The 27,849-nt window shown below is 40.2% G+C and overlaps 2 protein-coding genes and 1 pseudogene across 4 annotated transcripts in view; 1 reads left to right on the top strand and 2 right to left on the bottom strand.

Moving 5' to 3' along the window:
- Positions 1-27,849, bottom strand: part of dennd4c (DENN/MADD domain containing 4C) — a 205,021-nt gene that overhangs the window by 131,390 nt on the left and 45,782 nt on the right. The gene's annotated exons all lie outside the window — the stretch shown is intronic.
- LOC146521739 (zinc finger MYM-type protein 1-like) lies at positions 7,921-12,882 on the top strand (annotated as a pseudogene). The gene is made up of 3 exons (XR_014870015.1): positions 7,921-10,977; positions 11,695-11,852; positions 11,959-12,882. The product of XR_014870015.1 is annotated as a zinc finger MYM-type protein 1-like (transcript).
- LOC146521738 (DENN domain-containing protein 4C-like) lies at positions 12,892-13,413 on the bottom strand. The gene is made up of 3 exons (XM_085136740.1): positions 13,377-13,413; positions 13,177-13,287; positions 12,892-13,074 (listed from the first exon to the last, which is right to left on the bottom strand). The coding sequence occupies exons 2-3, from the start codon at positions 13,279-13,281 to the stop codon at positions 12,892-12,894; spliced, it is 288 nt and encodes a 95-aa protein (XP_084992866.1). The 5' UTR covers positions 13,282-13,287; positions 13,377-13,413.

Genomic DNA, 27,849 nt, shown 5'->3' with positions numbered 1-27,849 from the left:
GAGTTTCATGCTTTCATAGTGGTACTTGAGAGAGCTTGACATTTTTCTCAGGTGGTACACACTGTAAAAAGTTTGAGAAACACTGATAAGTGTATGTGTGCTTTTGGAAAACATTTAAAGCTGCAGTACAGAATCTTTGAAACAAGCTTAAAACATTTTTAGAATATAAACAGAGCATCTGCTTCTCTTTACAGCTCCTCACTCCACCAGGGCTGTTTGGCTCTTTCTGATAGTGTGCAAATGTGATGTACGTACTGCGGCAGTCATACAGACAACTGGACGGTCCAAAAGTTGGCCTACCTGTTACTGGCTGAGGTTTTAGTAAAGTTGTGGCTGAACCACATAAAAATATATAATTAATTTTAATCTCCCCAATCAATTATAATGTTATGTTGGAATGTTGTTAAAGAGGGTCAAAAATGTTTCAACCCAGTTTGTTTTGCAGATTCTGTATAGCAGCTTTAATATAGGGAGGACACAACTTCCAGATTGTGTGAGTAAAATAAGTTGTGTTTTTTTTTTCTTTGTCAGTTTAACAGTTTCTGTTGTGCCTGTCACTGACCTTGTACTTTCTCCTCACGTTCCCCTCTTTCCTCTCTCCCTCTTTGGACTGACAATCATACACAAATAGATTGTATTCAATTAGATGAAAAATTACATTAATATGAAAAAGATTCTATTAAGATCACTAACAAAAAGTCCTCTCTCAGTTTACTTTCAACCATAAGGAAAATAACCAAACCACATGAACATCTAATAAAAGATATAAATACTAAAACACTGATCCAACATTATCCTTTATTGACGGATCATTTGATTTTACACTTTTACCTGAATGTGGCTCCTTTTTTTGAAAAAAAACTTCCTCATATCTATTATGAACCTGGCTGTCTCTCTGTACACACACACACACACACACACACACACACAGGCACGTGCAGAGGGGGGGGGGGGGGCTAGAGGGGCTTGAGCACCCGCCCCTTTCCTGATGGGTGCCCAAACTGCCCTTTTGTTGAGGCAACTTTTTAAAAAAATATATATATTTATTTTTTTTAATGTGTGTGTGCGTGCGGAGTCCTGTCTGTGCCCCTCAACAATAATATTTAACTATTAATCACAGTTTTGCTAAATAAAAGGATCTGGCTTGCATCAGTCACATGATCACATTTAACCAATGATCGCCCTTGACGGCAGAACGCGCTGGTTACGAGCCGGGAACGAGCTCACAAAGAGCACGCGCATTTTTAGCGGTCCGGAGCTGTAGGAGAAACACAAGTTAACTCAGAGACACAGACTGATGCGACAAAACCAGTAAGTAGGTGTACAGCGTACACTGTAGTGTATAGCACACAGGAGTATTAGCTTATTATGTACACGTTGGTATGTTGAAACAAACGAGCGTGCTGCGTGTGCAACAGCGTGACAAACATTACCTGTCCTTTTATTAACTGCACAAGTAGTGCTGGTCATAGCTGCTGGCTACCCGTGTAAGGCTGTCATGGGTCTGTAGCTCTGTCCACCGTTTTAGGGAACATATTTAGTTTTAAAGTAAGTTTCCGGGCTTTTCCTGCCTTTCTGGAGGGATTATATTTCACTAAAAAACGATCTAATATGCATGTCCACATAATTATGCATTATTATAATTATAATATATTAAAAAACACACGCTGTATTTTAAAGAACATACATTAAGAAGCAGATTATATTAGATTTATATTTTAAATAAGACAAAATTTGGTTTTTACAGCAGTAGAATTATTGTATCTCTACAGTTTAAAAATGTAATAAGCTTTGCCCTGCACAGAGTGGATAGTGAAACAAATGAAATCATCATAAATACATTATTTCATATTTATTACTTCCCCCTCCTCATTGCTTTATTATTGTAGCTCTAGTAATAAATAATAATGTAAGGATTCTGGATCAGCACAGTGATGGCCATAGTATATACAGTATTCTGAAGAAGGTCTAAAACGTCACTGTGCGTGCGTGCATGTGTGTGTTTTATGTATATGGATTATTTTAAATTATTACTCATGATATAACATTGTCCAGACATGGCTGGTAAGGACATGAGGAGGAAACAGTAGGAGCTGTGTGAGGCTACTAAAGGCAGTGCTATAACATTTTTCTGTCATCATTGTATTATAGATTAAGTGCAAGAGTTGTTAGGTGTGGATAATTAGATTAAAGTTTATTGCAATAGCAAGTTGTGCCTTGTTCTCAGATAGACAGCAAGTGGAGAGTGATATATGAAATGATGGGATGGAAGGAAGAAGAGAAGGAAAGAGTGATTCACAGGCAGAGCCTAAATTATTTCTCACAGTTTTTTGTTGCCTTATGGTTCCAAGCGCTGTCACCAATCTTTGCATTTTGTTATTATCTCATGACACTTGTTTAATCAGCTACCATCTCTCCTATGGACTTTTTAATGTCTACAGTCTCAGATCAACACAGCCCTGCCCTTCCCATATTAGATTCTTGATGAATGTGTGTTGTTGTTATTCAGCCTGGTTCAATGTGCCCCTTTTTAACTTTGAGAACCCGCCCCTTTAAACCTCTCTGCACGGCCCTGCACACACACACACAACAGGAGTTATAAGGTTAATGGGCATTCAGTCAGTTAGCTAGTTAGTATCCATTTCTAACAGGACAGTGGTAACAACAGTAGGCTGTGGACAATTTAAAGTTTTAGATTTTAAATAGGCTGTATACATTTCAATGGGAGCAACAGGATGGTGAAATGTCGCTGAATTTACTACAGAGCAGGACGGATGTAGGGTAGCAAACATAATCGGAAAACACGTTTTCAACACTGCAGGTTACCTAGTGTAATGTTTTTCAGCTAAAAAGAAACATGGTCTTACTCCTACCAACTATATAAAGAGTAACTGAAGGTTAAATGCAGCTAACATGTCCTGTTTTAAGCCAGGCACTTATACCTCCGCTCTGCTGCGTCTCAGCCACCATCGCTCTGGCAGCAACAGCGCTAGAGCCAGAGTAGGGGAGAGCTGGAACAAACCATTTTGGGAGGGGGGGTTTTGGGGGTGCTTTTGCACCCCCAAAAATGGGCTAAAATCGCCCCTGCTTTTAACTATGATGTTAGAGCTGGTTTACTCCTCATAGAGTTGTAAATACTCTCTAGGTTAAAATAGGTTTTCTCTGAAATATTGACACTCCGTTTTTTTACTGTGGTCTAAACCAATCAGACCTAGTTAGGGGGCGGGAAATCTCTGATTGGACGTGGTCCAGATATTCCTGTCTACCTTCGTATGCATGCCGTCCCTTCTCCCTGGCCCGCCTACTTCTCCCTGGCCCGCCTACTTCTCCCTGGCCCGCCTATCTCACTTCACTCCTCTCTTCGTCCCTTCTCCCCTTCTCCCTCTTCCCTTTTTTCCCTGTCCTGCCAAATATAAATTTATTTTGCCAGAAACGCCAGAATCTCACGTTAAAGCTCAAAACTATTTCAACAACCACAAACAGCTAAAACAGTGAATGAGAGCAGGTAAACGGATTCCGCACAAAGACGCAAACATAAAGTGCGACCCGACGCACTTGTTTTCTGCATTGCGCCGACAGCGCTGTCGGCCGCTGTTTATTTTTTTGGTCCGGTCCAAAAGTGACCTCCGACAAGAAAGCCTCATTCCTGCTGTTCAATACCGAAGGAATTGAAACTTTTTAAAGCTATGCTTAATTGCAAAACGCTTATCCGTGTCTCTAATCAAGCCCCTTGCTCTGCTTCAGCAGCATCAGGTTATGTTCATGTGTCGATTCATGGTTTTCTTCAGTTTTTCATCTACGGCAGAATATTTTAAGGTTATCTGCTATAAAGCGCCAGGAGAAAGCAAGTAAAATCTCCTTCATGTTTTTCTGTTTTATCCTCAGTTATAAATGCGTGATAAATGCCCCGGCGCGCGCCCCGAGTCGGGGCCCCAAGAGTCGCAGCGCGCGCGCCCCGAGTCGGGGCCCCGAGAGTCGCAGCGCGCGCGCCCCGACTCGAGTGTTTGTATTTGAAACCAAAAGTCTGTAAATCTTACCTTTATCCACAATGCTGACGATAATAATCCTTTTATTTCTTCTTTTTCGACCTTTATAAGCGTCGCCGAGGTTTGCCTGAGCCGGTGTAAGTACTGAAGGGTTTCTGTGTTTTATACTTGCCAGCCAGGGCGGAGTGGAGTTGTGCTTAATTGCAAAACGCTTATCCGTGTCTCTAATCAAGCCCCTTGCTCTGCTTCAGCAGCATCAGGTCATGTTCATGTGTCGATTCATGGTTTTCTTCAGTTTTTGATCTACGGCAGAATATTTTAAGGTTATCTGCTATAAAGCGCCAGGAGAAAGCAAGTAAAATCTCCTTCATGTTTTTCTGTTTTATCCTCAGTTATAAATGCGTGATAAATGCACTGCCCAAGTGTCCCCTCTCCCCACTGCCTTTCACTGGCAGGCTGCAGCAAACAGGATGATTAAGTTTAACATTGCCTACGATATTGCCAAAGATCCGCCCCCGCTTCGTGTGGGGCGGATCGCCCCGCTTCCGGGGCGTCTCCACCCCCGGCAATCGTGTCTTTAAAAGCACACGCACGCTTCACTGACACACGGTTGTGTCTCCACCTCGGCGACTAACAGTAACTAACTGTTTTATCCTCAGTTATAAATGCGTGATAAATGCACTGCCCAAGTGTCCCCTCTCCCCACTGCCTTTCACTGGCAGGCTGCAGCAAACAGGTCATCAGAGGATGATTAAGTTTAACATTGCCTACGATATTGCCAAAGAGCAAGCACTTTTTCAGTAACTTATCTTTCTCGTAGAAATGTTCTCCAAATAAAGAACTTTGTGTTGACAAGATTGTTAGTTTATCATTTACAAATCAATATCGTCGGTATTAACAGCATTTTTTTAAGTGAACATGCAAAAGAGTGGGATTAAGCGAATAATAAATATTGAATGAAAACTTTATATAAAGTTTGAAACTAAAATGCAGTCTTTACTGCAACTGAGCTGATTTTTGTTTGTTGGTTTTAAATTTGGACAAATCTGTTAACACAATCATTATGAACAAGTTTTGGTTAACGTACAAACACTGCCTCAAGTGTTTGTATTTGAAATCAAAAATCTGTAAATCTTACCTTTATCAACAATGTTTTTCTTATTTCTTCTGTCTCAGCCTTTATAAGCGTCACCAGCGTTTGCCTGAGCCGGCGTAAGCAGTGAAGCGTGCGTGTGCTTTTAAAGCAAGCGGGGCGGGGCTGAGACATGCTTTAAAAGCACACCCACGCTTCACTGACACGCGGTTGTGTCTCCACCTAGGGGACTAACAGTAATCGTAATCGGCCTTCAAATGCGACCTCCGAACGATGCGGCCTATGAATTGGGACGCAGAGATCATGTTCATATGATCATATGTGTTTTAGCATTTTTAATATTTTATTAATGTACAGTGTTTTATTTTTACAGTTTTATTGCATGCTTTTATTGTACTCATTGTCGACGTGTTCCGGAGAGACTCCGCCCTATTTCAAATCACCAGTTAGTAATTTTGTGAGGCCACATCGAAGAGGCTCGGAAGAGCTTGCCACAGTTCTACAAGTTGTGCCTCCATGGCTTGTGTCCAGATCACACGCTGCACCGATGTGCTGCTCTTTTCTTTTCACTTTCATTTCTGTATTTGCGCGTGCGCAGTTTGAGAGGCTGCGTTGACACCCTCGTGACGGGCGACAGGATTTCAAACAGGTTTGATTTTCTTACGGTTAAACGATTGGTGATCGGGAGCTGGTCGTGAGGTGTTAATCGCTTCTCGTTAGCCCATGTGTACTACACGATGCGCGACACACGATTAAGGCGAAACTCGGCCGATCCCCAAAACAGTCGCACGACTGAAAAATAGGCTTAAAATGGGCCCAAAATCGCACAGTGTATGCGGCAGAGTTTGGAAAAAAAGAACATCCTGATCACGGGTAAAAGGCTGGAAGGAATCCAACTTGAAGAGAGTGCGCAACCCCGTACAGGGCTCTCCGACTTCCTCTTCCGACTCCAATTCGTCTCAGGAAACAGCAAGTCCAAGTCCTACAATCCAACTGATAGACCAAACAGTTCCTCATTTTTCCCCACACCCAGACTTCATCGTGGTCTAACTTATCCTTAATGCCGGGCTTACACTGTGCGATTTTTGGCCCATTTTGAGCCGATTTTTCAGTCGTGCGACCGTTTTGGCGATCGGCCCGATTTTGGCCTTCATCGTGCGTCGTGCATCGTGTAGTGGGGTAACGAGAAGCGATTAACGCCTCACGACCAGCTCCCGATCATCAATCGCTAGGTCGCGAGGGTGTCACCGCAGTTTCTCACACTGCGCACCCGCAAATACAAACGTCAGCGAAAAAGCAATCACAGCTGCCTGATCAGTGTTTTTCATTAGCAATTTAGCAAAGTTGATGGTGGTGGTGTGCGTGTCTGTGTGAGTGAAAGACGGAGAGGAAGAGCGAGCGACAGATTTTCTGTTATAACTTTCATTTTATGGACGCACAGTGTGAGCACTCGGGTCGCATCAGAGCAAGGGCGTAGATTTGGTTTTGGCATTGGTGGGGACGGATGATTCAACCACCGAACCCTGCCCTGTTTCTTTTTTTTTCTTTTTGTTTTTGCTTGTTAATAAAAAGAGGAGAAATATGCTATTCTATATGCTTTTAAACCATTTAAAATCACAATTCATAGTTTTATATGTGAACTATATAATCTTAAATTACTATTAAACAAATGACTGACTAAGTATTTTAGGCTTTAGTTTACTTCAGCCATATTTTATATAAATCAGGTATCATACAAACATAAAAATAGCTTCAAATACAGTCATGACAATAAAAGAATATGACTTTAAGGACTTAACATCATTACTTCAGTTATAGTACACTAACATCTGTTATATTTTGGCACTAAGGGAACCAGTGGCGTCGTTAGGCCTATTTTAGGGGTGCTGAAGCCTCCCTAAATAATTTGGTGGGGTTTTTTTTAGTTGTTTTTTTTTTAAACTTATTTAATTTTTTTTTTTTTTTTTTTACAGAACTTGCAGACAAATTCAATATAAAGATGCAGGAATATGAGTTTAAAGAAATAATAATATAAACCTGTCGCTATTCACATAAATATGATCATAACTCGGTTGGTCCCTTTCACTTTACACTGTTAAGGTAGCGTCAGTGCTTCGTTATCCAATCCGTTCCAGTTGTTCACAGGGGACATCCACATTACTGAAAATTCAGTTTCACTGCTACTTTACACTCCGCTCGTATACACCTGCGGACACACTAGCGTACATGCTGCAAACAGCAAGAAATCATGGATATACGCAAGTTTTTCAAGAAAGTAAGTCTTCATCACTGGCTGGTAGTAACAATTAGTTAGCTCCAGCTAACAGCAGAGAGTCCCATGTAAATAATGAACCAGGTGCTCCCCATTTTGATAAATAAAAACCTGGCTAGCGCACTAAGTTATATTGTTAGCATAATGTTAATTTCTATCACTCGTTTTAGCTCTGAAAAATTGAGCTGAGCTCATTCAGGTTATCATCAGTGGAAATAATAATAATCACTCCTCCATCCCCATTAACCTGTAGGAGTCAGGGCAGAGGAGCACAGAGAGTGAGAGGGGAGAGACCTCTACTGGAGAGGTGAGTCAAAGATTTCACAGGATGGAGTCATTTGTGATGCAGACAGTCTGATTAGAATTTTATGGGACTCAATATGGATATGAAATATGAAACATTTCAGTCACGGTACAACATATAACACCTGTTTAACTTGAGCTTTTATTTAGGAGAGTCAAGGTTAGAAAGTGGAGAGAGCAAAGATATATATATATATATATATATATATATATATATATATATATATATATATATATATATATATATATATAATTTGACTTATATATATATAAGTCAAATTAGCCTGACTCACATATTTTTGAGGGTTCTATTTTAATATTACTTAAATTCAAGTAATTTAGTAATATTTTTCAGGGCTTTAAATTGCAACCATTTTAGTCACATGCGTGCTCAAAATGTAATGTTTGTAACTTCAAAATATTTGGGAGCAACAAATTACTGTGGCGTGTGAGCTGAAGTCATGATATTAGCAATTTACATTACAATTCAGTATGTTTTAATGTATCTTGAAGGGTGAGGCAGAAGGAGAGGCTGAGGGAGAAAAAGGTCAACAGGCAAGTTCAAGTCAGAGACAGCAAGAAGAGACAGAGGAGCTGCAGCAAATGGATCGAGAGGCAGAGGAAGATCAAGTTATTACAGCGAGAGGAGAGCAAACAGGCCAAGAGAGGGAAAATGATGAAGCAGCTGCAGCAACTCGTTCTACTACAGGGTTTGATTTAGGTGACAAAGACACAGGGCCCAGAAAGGTAAAGCTGAAGAGCTATCCACATGATACTTTTGGTACACAGAAGCGAGCATTTAACCACAGCTGGTTTGAAAAGCACAACTGGTTAGAATATTCAGTCAACCAGAATGCAGCTTTCTGCTTCCCATGTAGAGTGTTTGGCAAAAACATCAAACATGATAGTTTGGTCAGTAGCGGTTACAAGAACTGGAAGAAAGCTTTAGTCATCTTTGGCAAGCATGAGATGGCTCAAACATATAAGGACAGTGTTGTTACATGGAAAAGCTACCAAGGAACTAGCAAACAGGGAAACGTTGCACAGGTGATAGCAACTGCAAATGTGAGTGAGATAGTCGAAAGAAGAGAGTATCTCAGATGAATTGTTGCAGTCATCTCTATGTTAGGGAGACAGGGACTCCCTTTTCGTGGCCACGATGAAGGTGAAGACAGCCCGAACAGAGGGAATTTTCTTGCGTGCATAGAGCTTTTGAAGGAGTTTGATGCTTTTCTTCAAAAACATAATCTCCCATCAAATGCACAGTATATCTCGCCAACATCCCAGAATGACATGATTGACTGTTGTGCCCAGGAAGTTACTAGTGTCATTGTATCTGAAATGACAAAGTCTAAAGTCTATGCCATCATGGCAGATGAGGCAAGGGATAAAAAGGCAGAGCAGTTAGCTGTTTGTGTCAGGTACGTGTCAGAGGGGGCAGTGAAGGAGCGTTTCCTTGCACTAGCAGAGATAAAATCATTTGATGCCCAGTCCATTGCAAATGAGATTCAGCAGCAGATCCAAAACAAGGGTCTTGCAGAGCTTAAGTGTGTAGCACAAACATATGATGGTGCAGCCGTCGTGAGTGGCTCCACTGGAGGTGTACAAGCACATTTTAGAAGGCTCCATCCTGAGGCTATCTATGTGCATTGTTATACTCATCAACTCAACCTGGTTTTGTGCAATACTTGCAAGGCTGTCCCAGAGGCTGTGGAGCTTTTCAGCTTGTTGGAGTGTGTGTATTCTTTCTTCAGCACCTCCCTAGTCAATCATCATAAGTTCATGGAGACTCAGGCAAAGCTTGGATTGACAAAAACTGAGCTTGTGCAACTTTCAAACACTCGCTGGGCATGTCAGTTGCGATCAATCAGTGCAGTTCTTGAGACATTGCCTGCCATTTGGAGTGCCTATCTGCAATTGGATCCCCCATAGCTGTTGGTCTCAGAGCAAAGCTCTACAAGTTCTCAGCAGTCTATGCACTACTGATGTTTCAGTCGATTCTGTCTGTAACTGAAGGACTCCACAAATTCCTGCAGAAAGAGACTTTAGACCTGGCAGAAGCTTTTATCTGCAAACAAGCTGTGTGTGACACACTTAAGGGCAAACACTCAGATGCATTTGCTACAGAGTTGTATGAGAAAACCAAGGCCCTGTGTAACACCCACAGTATCCCTGAACCAGGTACCAAGACAAGGCACAAACAGAGGAAAATGGAGGATTTTGTCCTGAGGCAACTGTGGGTTCACACACTGAATTAAACAACTCAGACACATTGAAAAGAGAGTTACTTTTCCCTTGTGTGGATCGGATGGTTGGCGAGCTTGATCAAAGATTTTGCAGTGTAGATGCAGGGCTGCTAAAAGGCGTCCAGGCATGCAGTCCTAAATCTGAGAACTTCTTGAGTGAACCACACTTGAATGAACTTGCAAAGCACTACAGACTTGACCTGAAAAAAGAGGAGGTTCTGGTGGCCAGAAACTTTCTTACCCGCAAAACAGAGGCTGGATGTCCACCCAAAAATATGTTGTCTGTGTACAACCTCCTTGATTCAGACATGTTTCCCTCTCTGAAGGCAACCATCCAAGTTGCCCTAACAGTGCCTGTCAGCAGCTGCTCGTGCGAAAGGTCCTTTAGTGCACTGCGTCGGCTGCTATTCTATTCTATTCTATTCTATTCTATTCTGTAAATGATCAGTGACTCAGGTTAACACTAAACTTTAAACAGTACCTCTGTGTCTCCGTGTGTGTGTGCTGAACATCTAGAATCAGATTGAGTCAGGCTGCATTGACTGTGGGACTTTAATGTGTTAAAAGCAGGTTGAAGACGGCTCAGAAACATTTGAAGATTAAAATTTAGCATTATGGCTGCTGGTGGTTTGTAAAGCCTCTACTCAGCTGTATTTTTGTTACTAATTTATGTTTGTTGTTGTTTAACACAGATTTCAGAAGAGCAAAGATGCTTAATAGTTTAACTAGATTGGAAATCAAAAAAATCCAGATTCTTCTTCCACAGAAGTTTCATCTGTCAGTGTGGGTCTGCTGAGTCACCTGAAGAACTCATTTCATTCATTCTCCACATGATGTCCATTTACAGAAATGTTTCAGAGGAACTGATTCCTCCCAAAGGGTGAACTAGTGTGTTTCCATAGATTATCTCTGTATGAATGTACTTCTTAAATGAAGGCAAGTGTTTGTCCTTTTTTGTTCCTCAGGTACAGTGCATGATATTAAGGGCAGGCGGTCAACACTGGGGGAAGACAAGAAGCAGACGTACTTCCAAGAGGGAGCTGCAGTGAGGACACAGCCTGGTCACTGAGGTCAGAGGTCAGAATCTGAAACAGCTCAGGTTTATATTTTAGGTGTTATAAAAATTCTAAATGTATTTATAAAGAAACCTTTAAATAATAGTCATAATTATGATTACTATAAGAAATATCAAACATTTAAGTGGATTTTCTGTTACACATATTGTGTTAGCCCTGCGACAAACTGGCAGCCTGTCTTTGTCCTGTCTCAGCTGGGATAGGCTTCATCCTCCCGCAACCCTGAATTGGATACATTGTATTCCAATTATGTAATCTGATCATTTACAAACTCAAGGTATCTAATCAAAATGTAAGTAATAATTATAAAATGGGAAAGCAGAAATAAGTGTGACATAAATGTAAATGTGTTAGCTGACGACAGCTACATGCAGTCTGAAAAACCTTTGTTGTCAAGTTTGCAGGTCTATCAGCACGAGACATTCTTACATAGTAGAGACTGTTAAAGTCTCTACTCAGTGAAGCATTATTGGTCCAGTCTGTTTGGATAAATATAGTAAGTTGATGTATGTGCTTTTATTGACACATTTTCTTAAGTGCTTATCCAGTTCAGGATCACAGTGGAGCTGCAGCTGGATATGTTCAGTAAAGAAACCTTACAAAAGTTAACAATAAACCTGCATCCCTGTACATTGTTGTCCACAGGATGAGAAAATCAAACTGGAAGACTGTGGAACATGTTAATAAATGTTTGTGTTTATCCCTGTGTCTTTCACAGGAGGCGCTGGAAGGTTTCCCTAATAGTTCCTGGTGAATCAAAGCAGAACCATAAAGGTTGCTGGACTGCATGATGGCCTTACCCCTGAGCAGTCATCCTGTTAAAGGAGGAACCAGTTAGAAGCTGTTTTCAAAGTAGCTGAGCAGATTTCATCTCAAGTAAGCGATTAACTGTTTGTTTGTTTGTTCTGCCACTTAAAGAGCATTTAAGGACGTCTTTTGAGTGTCCAGTTGAATTAATTCTATATTCTCCTGGTTCTATCAGGACATACAGCGGAGTGGCAACTTCACCGTGTCCATCCATTTCAGCTCCAAGTCTGTCAGAAGGAAGAACAAATGAGTCAGCTGCAGCAACTACTCGTTAAACGCTGTAACTTATCAGAGCTCTGTTTGATAGCTGCTGATTTATAACAATAACAGTCTTTATAAATCTGCACTGGTTATTGGGTTACCCAAGGCTTATATGTGCGAATGTTTGCTTGTGAGAGCAGTTAGCCGGAGTTCAAAGGAGCTGGCCTCACAGCCTGTCAAGGAATGCGCTGGAAGGAACCAGGTTTGTAAGATTTGAGTTTCAAACTTTATATAAATTTTGAAACTAAAATCCAGTCTTTACTGGTATTGAGCCCCGCTTCGTGTGTCTCCACCTCGGCGACCAACAGTAATCGTGTCTATAAAAGCACACACACGCTTCACTTCTTACACCGGCTCACAACCATGTCTCCGCCCCGCCCCGCAGGCTGACCAAAATGGGAGAAAAATGGACAAATACTGCCTGTTTGAATGAGTCTCAGTTTCTGCTGCAACATTCAGATGGTAGAGTCTGCAGTAAACAGCTTGAAAGCATGAATCCATCCTGCCTTGTTCAGGCTGCTGGTGAAATGTTGTGGGGGATACGTTCTTGGCACACTTTGGACCACTTAGTACCAAATAAGCACAATTTAAATACCACAGCTTACCCGAGTATTCTTGCTGACCATCTCCATCCTACGGTGTATTCATCTCCTGATGACAGCTTCCAGCAGGATAACACAACATGCTACAAACTCAAATCATCTCAAACTGGTTTCTGAACATGACAGTGAGTTGTGTTTTTGTGAGTGTGTGTTCATCAACTTCTCTTCATCCAGGGTTTCCTGAACCCTGTAAACAGTACATTTGCATAATAACTTAAACTAGCTCCACTAGAACAGGTGAGTCTTCAACCTGGATTTAAATAAACTGAGTGTTTCAGCTGATCTGAGGCTTTCTGGGAGTTTGTTCCAGATACATGGAGCATAAAAGCTGAATGCAGGTGAGAGGGCAGGTCCAGGCGGCGGAAATACCACACCAGGTTCCAGAAAATGATTGGGTGCTGGCTGAGGAACTTGTGGGTGTAGATCACCTGGACAGATAAACCACAAAGTTTAACTTAAAGGATCTTGAATCTGCTGCCTGACAGTTGCCATAAACATCAAAGTTTGAGAGAATGTCTTTATATTTATACCTGATCTCCCTCATTCTCCAGCAACGTTTCCAGCTCCTTGCGCAGTACCAAGGGGCTGAGGTACAGCACAGACACTGGTTTGGGATTTGGCCGCTTTGTCCCCATGCCGTCCTGTAAACACACAGAATTCCACTCATTGACTCCATGCGGATAAAAGCACTACTGTCAGTGAAGGCTTGGAACAGAAAGGAGGCACTGACTTGCACTTCCTGCAAACTGCAGGGAAGGCTGGTGGTGGAGACGTTTTAGAGAAATTCATTTTTGTGTTTTTAACTATGGCACAATAAACTAGTAAATTCACTGGACAAAAGGGAAAAAACGTAGTTTCATTTCACCTTTTTTGTTGAGCCTGCTTTTGAGGGGCTGCGGTATCTCACCAAACCATTCTTCAAAATGTTCAAGTACAACATAATATGAATATTAAAAAATAAAAAATCTAGACAGCAGATTATAACCAGAAACCCAACTCACCTTACAGGATAAGAATTCCTCCTCTAGAAGAGAAAACAGTCGGTAGTTGTTCATGTAAGACGCTCAAAATCACAAAAATCACGGAGGACTCACCGCTGATTAAATCCCCTATGAGGGTGTTTTGAAGAGAAGGAGGCATCTTCATCAGCTCCACTTTGAATACTTTTTCCACTGTGGCCAGTGTGTTCTCCATTTTGGCCTCCAGCTCGTTCACGCGTTCCTGCGCTGTAAGGAAAGATGGATGAACGTCAGAAGAAGTATGAAGCTTAACATGTGTGCGGCTGCAGCTGCACCTCACCTTCTTTCTCAAACTGTTGGATGAATAGAGCTCTTCTTTACTCTGCACGCTTCTTGTGTTTTTGTCCGCCTTGGCGCCATCTCCAGTTCTCCACGGCCGCGCATCTGACGCCCAAGCACTTTTAATGAAGATATCCAAGCACTCAGCGGAGCAGAAGTAATGAGGTTATTCTAGAGCTGTCCGTGTTGCTTGGCGAAATGATACACCTGGACTTCACAGTGATCAACCACAAAATGTAAACTAATGTTAAAAGAGCTAACTGTACTCAGAATTTTCAACTTCTTTTATGTCACCACTGGGTAGCAGTGTTTGACAAGACATTGTTTGATGAAGAGCACATCCAGAAAAGTATTCATGGCGCTTTTTTGGCTCCTCATGAGTTTGTAATTGTCACGAGGGAGTAGCAGTTTGTTGTGCTGATACAGGGGTAGACTGGATGACCTTTATGAATCTGACATGTTCCATGTGTATTTCTATGTTATGTATAATCCACATTATGCATAACTTTCCATGTACATGTCTTACTCTCCAATATTGTACAGGCAACTGTCTTCAAGAAAACACTCTTGATCTATCTGGGGATTCCACAGGCCCTGAATAACTGCAGCAGGGCTGTGAGTGAGGAGAGTTTGTTGAACTATAAAATGCAAACAGCCCAAACACCCATTAAAGAAACAGGTTAGCTTCTAAAGTGCTCTAAAGTTGTCTAATGTATGTTTCAGGAAATAACATATCTGTAATCCACAGATTTATCTGAACTGTATCAGGTGTGTGGCCAACATGACACATGAGAACTGGGTAAAAACAAAAAAAGTCATGAAACTTTCATTTTGATGTGTTAATTACAAAGCGCCATGTGACTGACGTTTCCTTTCCTGTCAGATTAAGAGCACACATTTTTGTGGGAACTGGTTCTACTGGAGGTGCATCAATGAAACATCAATTGAGTGTTTTGGGTTTGAGTTTTATGTAATTTTTTTGTAATTTTGTACTTAAATTTCTGCTGCAAGAATATTTGCGATAGACATTGCTATACTAATGTCTGAATATTCTCCTATTTTTGCTGTTGATTTCCTGGTAGGCATAAACCAATAAAAACAAATAATTTAATAATAAATTATAATAATAAGTAATTTAAACATAAATACCAACCTATGCCAAATACATTTAGTGTTTGAAAGCAGATCGTCTTCATAAATACACATGTGTCTGAGAAAAGAAAAAACTGGGTTTCTCAGCTTCTACTTCATGTCATTATCCAGGAATGGGAGGGGCACACTTAACACGTCAATAAAGAGGACCAGCTCTTTCCTGGACAGTATACGAGGAGGTGACCTGCTCTACCTCCTGAGCTACAGCCACTCCAATGGACAACAGCTTGGCTAACAGCTTTTCTCTTATGAGCCTGCAGAGGCCCTGAGCAGCTCTGTTAGCAGCTCTGTTACAGCCACGGTGTAGGACGGAGGTCTATTCCAGGTCCTTGATCAGCAGCCAGACTGTACAATAGGCACACATGTAACAGACACACGCGAAATTATATGTAGCTGTTTTATTTGTACGCAATTTATTTGTTTCCATTTTCTTCTAATATATTTCTAATTCACTTTTCCTCGCTGACCTGTGTGCAGCTGCGACATGTCAGCTTCCACAGTGGGTGATATTAAGTCTGTGACTGAAGAACTCTTCGATTTCAGAATCGCAAACGTCAACAGGTCTGAAGTAAGCGAGGTCCAGAGTGAAAACTGGTGCATGGATTAATAACAAGGAAAGATAACTGATGTTTTTTTTAAATAACATTATTTTATTTATTAATCGGATTTTAAAAAGAAAAACAGACAAACAAAGAAAGATATAAGGCGAACTGGCTGCTCTCTCCATGTAAACACAGGCGCTGACTGCCTCTGTCACACACTGCTGTGTCTGCGATCCTCATCCTGGATGATCGCCGTTATGACTCTTCTGAAGAATATGACAGCAAGCCTCTGCGTCCCGCTGTACAGCATGGCAACCAGCCCGTCAGTCTGATCATAGTAGAGATGCAAGTGAAAGGAGCGCAGCTGCAGGACACACAGCTGTGCCCGAGCAGCTCGTTGACCGTCTTCGTCCATTTAGGGCTTCAAACCTGACAGAAGGAGAACAAATCACAGATGAGTTAAAGATCATATAAAAACTTTCTTCATCCCAAAAAATGAACGCTCGTCAGTTTTTAATAATCCAAAAGACTTAGACAAGTTCCCATCCCACCTTCGAAAGCGCCCACGGATTCACTGCAAGAAATAAACATTAAAGGGAACTTCAAAAAAACAGAAACAGCACAAGTTCGCCAAAAGTAAGAACAATGAACTAAATTTTGAACCAATGAAACAATTTGGACCTATCCAGGGTGTACCCTGCCTCTCGCCCTATGACAGCTGGGATAGGCTCCAGCGCCCCCCGCGACCCTGAAAAGGATAAGCGGAAGCGAATGGATGGATGGATGAAACAATTTGGTTCATTAATAAATAACTAAAAAAAAATCCTAGGTCGCACCGGTGAGACCAGCCCTTCAAGTAACAAAAACAAACAAACAAGTCTCTGCAACTCTGAAAGTCTCCGTGTGGTCAACAACAGACACATTATGCCCATATCATGGTCTAAACCAATCAGACCAAGTTAGGGGCGGGACATCTCTGATGACGCCTTCGTGTGTGTACCTTTGAAGGGTCAGGTGGATATCGATGCATTAAATCCTGAATCGATTTTTAAATATAAACGTACTTTGCCAGAAACGCCAGAATCTCACAATAAAGCTCACAAAACTATTTCAACAACCACAAACATGCTAAATTGCAAAACGCTTATCCGTGTCTCTAATCAAACCCCTTGCTCTGCTTCAGCAGCATCAGGTCATGTTCATATGTTGATTCATGGTTTTCTTCAGTTTTTGATCTACTGCAGAATATTTTTTAAGGTTATCTGCTATAAAGCGCCAGGAGAAAGCAAGTAAAATCTCCTTCATGTTTTTCTGTTTTATCCTCAGTTATAAATGCGTGATAAATGCACTGCCCAAGTGTCCCCTCCCTCATGCCTTTCACTGGCAGGCTGCAGCAAACAGGTCATCAGAGGATGATTAAGTTTAACATTGCCTACGATATTGCCAAAGAGCAAGCACTTTTTCAGTAACTTATCTTTCTCGTAGAAATATTCTCCAAATAAAGAACTTTGTGTTGACAAGATTGTTAGTTTATCATTTATAAATCAATATCGTCGGTATTAACAGCATTTTTTTAAGTGAACATGTAAAAGAGTGGGATTAAGCGATGCGGTTGAAAAAATTTGTGGCTTCCGTCACATTAAACTCTGTGCTGAATTCTGCTCCCTTTCTTACTCAAAAATGGCTCTTGTTTTGGACGAATCCTCCTAAGCCTGACACATCTGAAACATTTACTGGTGTCTTCAGTTTTAAGGAGAGTTGGGGAGTGGAGGAGATATGTAAGACCGTATAGGAGAAATAAGCTGAAGGGATGTAAGCATATGACAGTCGAGAAAGCTTCGGCATGTGTGGAGTGCCACAGCCATGGAAGGGTTTGTGAGGGATCATGCAGGAGAGGAGTGCGGAAATTGAGGAGGTCTCAAATATTAAAATTATCCACGTATTTAACCAAAATATTTGAGTTATAATCCGAGTATCATCTGAAAACTTCAGAATATTGTTCTATGTGAACAGGACAATCTACTGATAGTTTTGTTGTATAACTTGTCATATTTGCTCAATCAGCATAAACATTGAAACTAAAATGCAGTCTTTACTGCAACTTGCTGATTTGTTTTTTTAAGTTTAAATTTGGACAAATCTGTTAACACAATCATTATGAACAAGTTTTGTTCAACGTACAAACACTACTTTCAAGTGTTTGTATTTGAAATCAAAAGTCTGTAAATCTTACCTTTATCAACAATGCTGACGATAAGAATCCGTTTCTTATTTCTTCTGTTTCGGCCTTTAGAAGCGTCACCGAGGTTTACCCGAATCGGTGGAAGTAAAGCGTGCGTTTCAGCAGTTTTAATACACCAGTCCGGGACACTCTGACAGGTACTCAGAGTCCCTCCTGTACAGGCACGTGCAGAGGAGGGGGCTAGAGGGGCTTGAGCACCCGCCCCTTTCCTGATGGGTGCCCAAAGTGCCCTTTTGTTGAGGCAACTTTTTGAAAAAATTGTATTTTTATTTTTAATGTGTGTGTGCGCGCGGAGTCCTGTCTGTGCCCCTCAACAATAATATTTAACTATTAATCACAGTTTTGCTAAATAAAAGGATCTGGCTTGCATCAGTCACATGATCACATTTAACCAATGATCGCCCTTGACGGCAGAACGCGCTGGTTACGAGCCGGGAACGAGCTCACAAAGAGCACGCGCATTTTTAGTGGTCCAGAGCTGTAGGAGAAACACAAGTTAACTCAGAGACACAGACTGATGCGACAAAACCAGTAAGCAGCTGTACAGCGTACACTGTAGTGTGTAGCACACAGGAGTATTGGCTTATTATGTACACGTTGGTAAGCTGTCTTGTGGCAACTGACGAACTGAAACAAACGAGCGTGCTGTGTTTGCAACAGCGCGACAAACATTACCCGTCCTTTTATTAACTGCACAAGTAGTGCTGGTCATAGCTGCTGGCTACCTGTGTAAGGCTGTCATGGGTCTGTAGCTCTGTCACCGTTTTAGGGAACATATTTAGTTTTAAAGTATTTAGAACATATTTAGTTTTAAAGTAAGTTTCCGGGCTTTTCCTGCCTTTCTGGAGGGATTATATTTCACTAAAAAACGATCTAATATGCATGTCCACATAATTATGCAGGCGGGTGCTCAAAGTTAAAAAGGGGAACATTGAACCAGGCTGAATAACAACAACATACATTCATCAAGAATCTAATATGGGAAGGGCAGGGCTGTGTTGATCTGAGACTGTAGACATTAAAAAGTCCATAGGAGAGATGGTAGCTGATTAAACAAGTGTCATGAGATAATAACAAAATGCAAAGATTGGTGACAGCGCTTGGAACCATAAGGACACAAAAAACTGTGAGAAATAAATTAGGCTCTGCCTGTGAATCACTCTTTGCTTCTCTTCTTCCTTCCATCCCATCATCATTTCATATATCACTCTCCACTTGCTGTCTATCTGAGAACAAGGCACAACTTGCTATTGCAATAAACTACACCTAACAACTCTTGCACTTAATCTATAATAAAATGATGACAGAAAAATGTTATAGCACTGCCTTTAGTAGCCTCACACAGCTCCTACTGTTTCCTCCTCATGTCCTTACCAGCCATGTCTGGACAATGTTATATCATGAGTAATATTTTTTTTAAAAATCCATCTAAATAAAACACACACATGCACGCACACACAGTGACGTTTTAGACCTTCTTCAGAATACTATATATACTATGGGCATCACGGTGCTGATCCAGAATCCTTACATTATTATTTATTACTAGAGCTACAATAATAAAGCAATGATGAGGGGGAAGTAATAAATATGAAATAATGTATTTATGATGATTCCATTTGTTTCACTAACCACTCTGTGCAGGGGCAAAGCTTATTACATTTTTAAACTGTAGAGATACAATAATTTTACTGCTAAAAATCCAAATTTTGTCTTATTTAAAATCTAAATCTAAAATAATCTGCTTCTTAATGTATGTTCTTTAAAATACAGCGTGTGTTTTTTAATATATTATAATTATAATAATGCATAATTATGTGGACATGCATATTTATATTAGATTGTTTTTTTAGTGAAATATAATCTCCCCAGAAAGGCAGGAAAAGCCCGGAAACTTACTTTAAAACTAAATATGTTCTAAATACTTTAAAACTAAATATGTTCCCTAAAACGGTGGACAGAGCTACAGACCAATGACAGCCTTACACAGGTAGCCAGCAGCTATGACCAGCACTACTTGTGCAGTTAATAAAAGGACAGGTAATGTTTGTCGCGCTGTTGCAAACACAGCACGCTCGTTTGTTTCAGTTCGTCAGTTGCCACAAGACAGCTCACCAACGTGTACGTAATAAGCTAATACTCCTGTGTGCTATACACTACAGTGTACGCTGTACAGCTGCTTACTGGTTTTGTCGCATCAGTCTGTGTCTCTGAGTTAACTTGTGTTTCTCCTACAGCTCCGGACCGCTAAAAATGCGCGTGCTCTTTGTGAGCTCGTTCCCGGCTCGTAACCAGCGCGTTCTGCCGTCAAGAGCGATCATTGGTTAAATGTGATCATGTGACTGATGCAAGCCAGATCCTTTTATTTAGCAAAACTGTGATTAATAGTTAAATATTATTGTTGAGGGGCACAGACAGGACTCCGCGCGCACACACACACATTAAAAATAAAAATACAATTTTTTCAAAAAGTTGCCTCAACAAAAGGGCACTTTGGGCACCCATCAGGAAAGGGGCGGGTGCTCAAGCCCCTCTAGCCCCCTCCTCTGCACGTGCCTGCTGTGAATGCTAATAAAAGCAGTTCTAACGGTTTACCCCAGGACCGGAGGCGCTTTGGTGGAGATAACTCGAGCACCTCTCTCTGCAACGCTGGAATTAAACAGAAACGGCAGCGCTACAACAGCGCCGCAAAACTACATTAAACCAACTTATTGGGAGATAATATTGGTTTTGTTTTATCACATATCAATATTATTTTATTATCAAATTTGGTTATTTTGGTCATTCAAATCTGGCTTCCCCATCGCTCACTCACTGATACAGCTTTTGAAAATCTAAGAGCTCTGTTGAAGGACTCTGTGCAGGTTAAAAATCAATGTGTGGAATAATAACAAGGAAAGGTAGCCTTTAATTATTTATTTTAATGAATTCATTATCGGACTTTAAACAACATCAACAATGTTTAATCTGTGAAGGCACTGCTGGATGCTGAAGGCCCCAGGTTCCCAGCTCTGCGTGGAGGCTGTGCGAACACAAAGGATATATAATATTCGAATACTGGAACCACTTGACCGCAGTCTGCACAGCACTTCTGCATATGAGCGAGGAGAAACAAGTGCAACCAGGCAGGTATATAAAAAGAAAGTCTTGCCTTACAGTTGACTTCCGCTTTCGGGGTAAAACGGAAGGCACGGGAGAAGAGCGAGCAAAGACCGAACAACAATGCGGGTTTTTTTTAGAGAGTCTTGCCTTACATGTGTGTTTATTTCATATTTTCAGTTGTTACCATCCACCGCTACACAAAGCCATCTAAATCGGTTTCAGTTATGTACTGATAAACACAACAATGGACATAAGGGGCTTCTTTCAAAGAAAAAACTCTGGTAGATGTTATTTTAACAACTGAAAATATGAAAGCCAAGACTCTCTAAAGAAACAGCATTGTTGTTGTTCGGCTTTTCATTTCGCCATTTGTTGATTCACTCGAAGAGCAATTAACGTAATATGGGTCAAGTGATCAGTTTGATATCTTCTGTGATACACCGTCATATTTACATTATTTGTACAGTAAGAATGATTTGCTTTGGTCAAAATCAAGCTCTCCTCTGTTTGCCCGGCTGCACTTCTTCGCCCTCGCTCACACGCGTAAGTGCTGTGCTCAGTCGCCGCCTGAGCTCGAATCATAACAAAAGTAGCGGAATTTAGGACTGTGCGCTATGTGCTTTGAATATTGTGTGTAGTTTTTGTCTTATACAGTTGTCAGTCGGGCATCTTACACTCCCAAAGACCCCGGGCTTCTGAAAAAACAACCCGGGGTTGTAGCTCAGTAATACATCCCCACATTGCACAGGAAGAGTGGTCTGAGAGCTAAGAGGGGAGGAGTGCACAAAACTCGTCAAGCTCGTTGATACTCGAATCTGATAGGTCTCACACATATCACACATCCCCTTGTGCGATAAGTGCGATAACTTACCGACCACTAGTCATATTAGAATATTGCCGTTTATACGTTGACAAGGACGAAGGGCAGGAAGACAAACTTTGGCCCCGCTTCTAAAGGCTGAAACAGAAGAAAATAAGAAAAAGATCATTATCTTCAGCATTGTTAATAAAGGTAAGCGACTTAAGTTCATTGTTCCCACTTTTGGCAAACTTGAGCCCTTTTAGCTTTCCCAAGTTCCCTTTAACCTTTATTTGTTTCACTGAGTCAGCTGCTGTGTGCGCTTTTGAAGGTGGGAAGTTTTCTTTGAAGTTTTTTCAGTGTTGTTAGTTCAACAGAGAGAATTGGTCATTAGACTGGGACAAACGTTACTCCTCGGGCTCTCAGTCTTTAATCACACTTGCGAACTTGTCAAAGGGGTTTGGATTATTATAAAATCAGGAGCGTTTATTGTTTGGGATGAAGAAAGTTTTTATGTGATCCTTGACTCATCTGTGATTTGTTTTCTTTCTGCAGGGTTTGAAGCCGTAATGGATGGAGACGGTGAACGAGCCGCTCGGGCACAGCTGTGCGTCCTGCAGCTGCGCTCCTTTCACCTGAATCTCTACTACGACCAGACTGACGGGCTTGTTGCCATGCTGTACAGAGGGACACAGAGGCTTGCTGTCGTATTCTTCAGAAGAGTCCTGACGGCGGTCATCCAATGGGGATTGCAAGCATAGCAGTGTGTGACCGAGACCGTCAGAGCCTGAGCTTACATGGAGAAAGCAGCCGCCTTACCTCAATATGACATGGGCAGACTTGTATCTTTGTATTTGTTTTTTTAATCCCATAAATAAATAAATGAATATTATAAAAACACACATCGGTTATCTTTCATTTTATTAATCCATGCACCAATTTTTGCTCTAGACCCTGGAGAAGTCGCCAGTAATAAAATGTAATAAAATTTTATTTTTTGTCACCTTTTCCAACTTTAATGCGCATCTGCGCCAAAAGTAGGCTATTAAAAAAACATCAAAATATGAAAGTTTACTCCTAATATAAATTTGGGAAAAACTAATGGAGGTTAATGTGCAGTTCTCAGAATAATTAACCCTCTAGTGCAGAGCACTATTAAACCCATGCTCACTCAATGGTTTTAAAATTTAAAAAGCACCAAAGAACAACAATAATTTGTGAATTGTGGACAAAGCTTCATAGAAAGAGGCTTCTTTCTGTTTCTATGCCAATGTCTGACAAAACCAGCAGTGTGCACTGTGTCATGTGTTAAACTTGTTTTATATCTCCTATGATCTGACTGTAGGGGGCTGGGCAGCCAGTCACTCTCTGCCTGTCTGAAGAAGCAAAAGTCTAAGGAGTTTGGGGGAAAGGCAAGAAGCAAACAAGTGTGAAGGCAGAGTTTTGGGGGCTTGTTTCCCCTCTATCGTCAAAAACTGTGGGTTTCAAGTCATTGTGTTTAAATGTTGTCACCAAATTTTACAAGCTTCTGCACTGTAGCGGGTCTTAATATGATTTCTTGTTTATTTATCTGCTTCACACATTACATAACATAACACACTGGTCTATGAAAGAAAAGAGCAGGATCGACATGTACACTGTAAAAACTGTGATTTGGGTTAATTAGTATCTAATAGGAAAGTAATAGTAACTATTACTCAGTAAAACATGTATGTGTTGTTTTAATTAAATCTAAGCAAAATTAAACATTTTTGAGATGTTCAGTTATTTAAATTTACACAATTTTGTTTGGGGTAAATTAAGCAATAGTTTGTTGAGCAGATTTAACAAAAATGTATGAGTACCATGAAAAATGAAGAAATCTAATAGATTTAACTAATGAAAGCATTTTCTTTTCAATCATTCTACACTTCCGCCTGTAGTCTGTTGTGCCATGTGCAGGACACTTCAGCAGTGGATGATCTCCATTTTGTCCTAGGTAAGATTATCTTAATTTGTACGAATATATGACACGTTTTAAACAATAACGTATAGCAGTTTTGAGTAAAAGTTCTAAACAGTATGATACGTCAAAATTAGATTGATAATTACCACTGTAATGACAGTATTGTATTTTTACGCAAAATGGCACGAAGTGGACTGCTAGCATAAGGTCACTTTCCAAGCCTTCGCGGCTGTGTTACTTCAGAGCTTTGACTAACCACGTTTTACCATATTAAAAAATATATCAATGATGTATTTCGATGGGCTGTAACCTCCCTCATTTACTTTTAAAATTTTATGAAAAAGTTTTGCACTCAGTGGTGAGTGATGTAGTTAAAATCATTTGTGCGGGATTTTGTCAGTCACAGTTTTTCAAAACTTTTGTCTCCACGCAGTGTTTTTCAGTTGTGGTAATTAAGCTAAAGTGGCTCAGTCCAGCAAAACAACTGGTTTTCATTTTCATGCTGTCGGAGCCCTGTGAATTTAGTGCAGGCACAGCTCACATAGAGGGATGATGCAAGTTTCCAGTTAAACTTGGTCGGTGTATCAGTGAGACCCATGCTCAGTCACGATGTTTATGTTTCTGTAGAACGATCTTCAAGACAAAGGTACATTCAGGAAATAATATAGTAATGCGTGTTTGATCTGACATAAGTCTTTCATAATTTCTATGTTTAAGACCCGATGGTGTTTGGATACAGAGATGACCTTGTGTAGATTAAAAGGACATCTTTTCAAATATGGGAAGATATATACAGTATATAAATACACAAATAGTGTTATTTCATGTCATGATCTGTCACCAGATCGGTACAGAAAATAGAGTCTATTCCCTTTTTAATCTAATAAAGAGTTTCATTGTTTTATATGTGAACCTCACCTTTAAAATTTTTAGTATTAATTCAAATTTGTCTTTAACAATTTGTGTGTGTAAAATCTTTACTTTGGAGAGTGCGATTGTTATTAATGTTGTGTTCTTTTCAGTTGTTGGAAGATCCGTCAACTTAAATTCAGCTGATCAGTATGTAGACTATGCATTTTGAATAGGTTTTGATGCAAGATTGTATTAAATTAAACTACTAGTTTTGAAATCGAAGCAGCAGAAAATTACCAAGTTGGCCCTACTTAATCTAACTTAACTCTGCCCATTTACATTTTATTCTAGGTTGAACGAGATAGAGCTCCATGTAATCACTGATGACCAAATGGGAAAGTTGGTTCTTCCATCAGGGATCCCACCAACAGTAGAGGAGCTGCAAAGTGTTGTGAAGGATACCTTTGGGATTTCAAATGACTTCAGTCTTCAGTATTTTAAACCAAAATTTCTGGACTACTTCACTATTCGCAGAAGTGACCAGATAAGAGACAAAGATGCTGTGAAGGTTGTTGGCATCACCCTGGTCATCCTGCCAGTTTTCGGCAGCCCCTCTGATCAACTGTCAACTGACTATGACTCATCGTCCAATCCAGTTGTATCCAATGCAGACTCTGCTGCAACCACATCTTCTCAGGACACCATTATTCTCAAAAGGCAGAAGTTCACAGAACGTCGTGAGCCCTGGCCAAAGCTGTTCCCCACAGTCTGCATATGAAACTGAAATGTAACTGGAAAGAGCCACGGAGGAGTATAAAAAGAATGGAAATCTCCTGCCCACCTCCAAAGTAAAGACTGACATTCTCAAGAAGTTGGCTCAAACTGTATTTTCAATTATGGCCTATTCTTCCTATTATTTTGGGGCGAGCACTAGAGAAGAATTTCAGTGCATACAATCTAAATTAATCAGAAAAAAATATATTATAAATTTTGTATATGTTTTATATTCCACAATAAAAACAATTACTGTTTGAATGTTGTCTTTGTGAAATTGATTAATTTTACTCAGAAAATAAGTTAAATTAATTTGATTTTCTCTTACTATTCAGTCATTAATTATAACGTTTAATTGGAATATTAGTGAATCCAATGTGAGTTTTAATTAAAAACAAAAAGTTTTCATTTCTTTGTAATGGATATTTTAATCATTTTTTACTAAACCTTTGCCAGATCGTTAGTAAATTCAAAGTAATTTTTCTCAGAGATTCATTTCAAATGAACTATTTTTTTGTTACGATTAGGCAATTTTAACCTTCTTTTTGAGATTTTGTCCCTAAATTCAACACATATTTACAAGAGAATGTTAATAATATCTATTATTGTTTTTTGTTGAAATTTAATTAATATTTTATCTAAATTTTACATAAATCACTTGAAATTAAAATCTACTTAAGTAAATTAAGTGTCACTTTGTTGCCATAGGTTTTTTAAGTAACCTCTAGTCACAGTTTTTACAGTGTAGGGAAACCTCATAGCGCTAACCTTTTCATTTCATTTCATTGATTTATTTATTTCACACTTGGTACAACAATTCAAACAAACCAACCACACTTTCTATCAAAAAGCACTACAACCATGTGTGAAAAGGAGCAGGAAGAAGAAAATAACCTCATCATCAGTCGCCTGTTTAAAACTATTTGACTTCTTTGTAAAAAGCAAAAAACAAAAGAAAAAGAAAGAAGTAAAATAGTTTGAGATGCTGCTCTTCTGTTCTTATTCTGTTATCGAATTTCTTGATTTTTATTTATTGAAAATACTGTTACCCGGAGGAGGAAATCTTAAATTAATGACTTCATTACCCTTACATTTTGTGTATTCTGATTAGTGTTGGTTCCTTTCAAGTTTGCAGTGTTAGTGGGAAAATATCTACAAAATGCACAAAACTTTATAATGTCCCAAGATGAATACACTCCTAAAAAGCTGCAAAGTCTCACTTACTTCAGACCTGTTGACATTTAAGATTCAGAAATTGAAGAGTTCTTCAGTCACAGACTTAATATCCCTCCACTGTGGAAGCTGACATGTCGCAGCTGCAAAAGGGTCAGCGAGAAAAAGTGAATTAGAAATATATTAGAAGAAAATGGAAACAAATAAATAAATCGTGTACAAATCAAACAGCTACAACACACACATATAATTCCGCATGTGCGCGTGTTGTGCAGTCTGGCTGCTGATGAAGGACCTGGAATAAACCTCCGTCCTACACCGTGGCTGTAACAGTGCTGCCAGCAGAGCTGCTCAGGGCCTCTGCAGGCTCATAAGAGACAACCTGTTAGCCAAGCTGTTGTCCATAATAGATATCAGCTTGGCTATATCCTCCTCTCACCCACCATCTCTATGCAGTCGATGGGACTGTCCAGGACAGAGCTGGTCCTCAGTTTTATTTTCCCCATTCCTGGATGATGACATGAAGTAGAAGCTGAGAAACCCAGTTTTCTTTCTTACCCAGTTAACTTTCTTACAACGCTACTTTCACCTTCCATCTCTTCCTCATTCTCTTGTTGGGACTGCTGTGGTTCCTCCTGCACTTCTCCAGGGCTGGTCCTGTCAACAGCATCCTCCTGTGTCTGTGAGGCTTGTTAGCTGTTGCTGGTACTACTGTTGACTAACATGATGGCAAATGTGACACGTTTCTGCATTTTACTTGTCAAAGTCTATTATTATGAACTCACGAGCGTTCATTGTTTCAAATGAAGAACGTTTGTATGTGATCTTTGACTCATCTGTGATTTGTTTTCCACTTCCACATCGGCGCTATAGCTGTAACTGTATGCTGGCAGAAGGGCTGCTCAGGTTCAGGGCCTCTGCAGTGCATTGCAGGCAGTCGGAGGTGTTGTTCATATCAGATATCTGCTTGACTAACATCTTTTCTTTCTTATATCATCTCTATGCAGTCTTTAAGCCGTTTTCCAGGATAATGACATGAAGTAGAAGCTGAGAAACTCAGTTTTCCCGTCCTCAGACATGTCACCGTCTGTTTTTATGCAAGAATGCATGTGCCCCCAAAAGTTGATTCTGTTCATCTGATCCGAAGAATCAACTTTTTTGGATTTCCTTACCTTGATGATTGAGCATGCATCACGACAAGAATACATATGGCTCACCATGCAAGCTGCTCTGTCATCTCAGTATTTACATTCAGTACAGAAACAGATTGAAGGTACTTGAATTTCATGTATTTATTTATTTAAATTTTATTGGTTATTTTATT

Source organism: Neolamprologus multifasciatus, chromosome 3 (assembly GCF_963576455.1).
Source record: "Neolamprologus multifasciatus chromosome 3, fNeoMul1.2, whole genome shotgun sequence".
Classification (NCBI taxonomy): domain Eukaryota; kingdom Metazoa; phylum Chordata; class Actinopteri; order Cichliformes; family Cichlidae; genus Neolamprologus; species Neolamprologus multifasciatus.
This window is presented reverse-complemented; position numbering and strand designations above follow the sequence as displayed.

What these genes read in the sequence shown, in the direction of transcription:
- LOC146521738 (XM_085136740.1), bottom strand. Translation starts at nt 13,281, where the DNA reads ATGGGGACAAAGCGGCCAAATCCCAAACCAGTGTCTGTGCTGTACCTC. An exon ending in TGGAGAATGAGGGAGATCAG is followed by an intron (nt 13,075 to 13,176) that starts GTATAAATATAA and finishes TTATCTGTCCAG; the next exon opens with GTGATCTACACCCACAAGTT.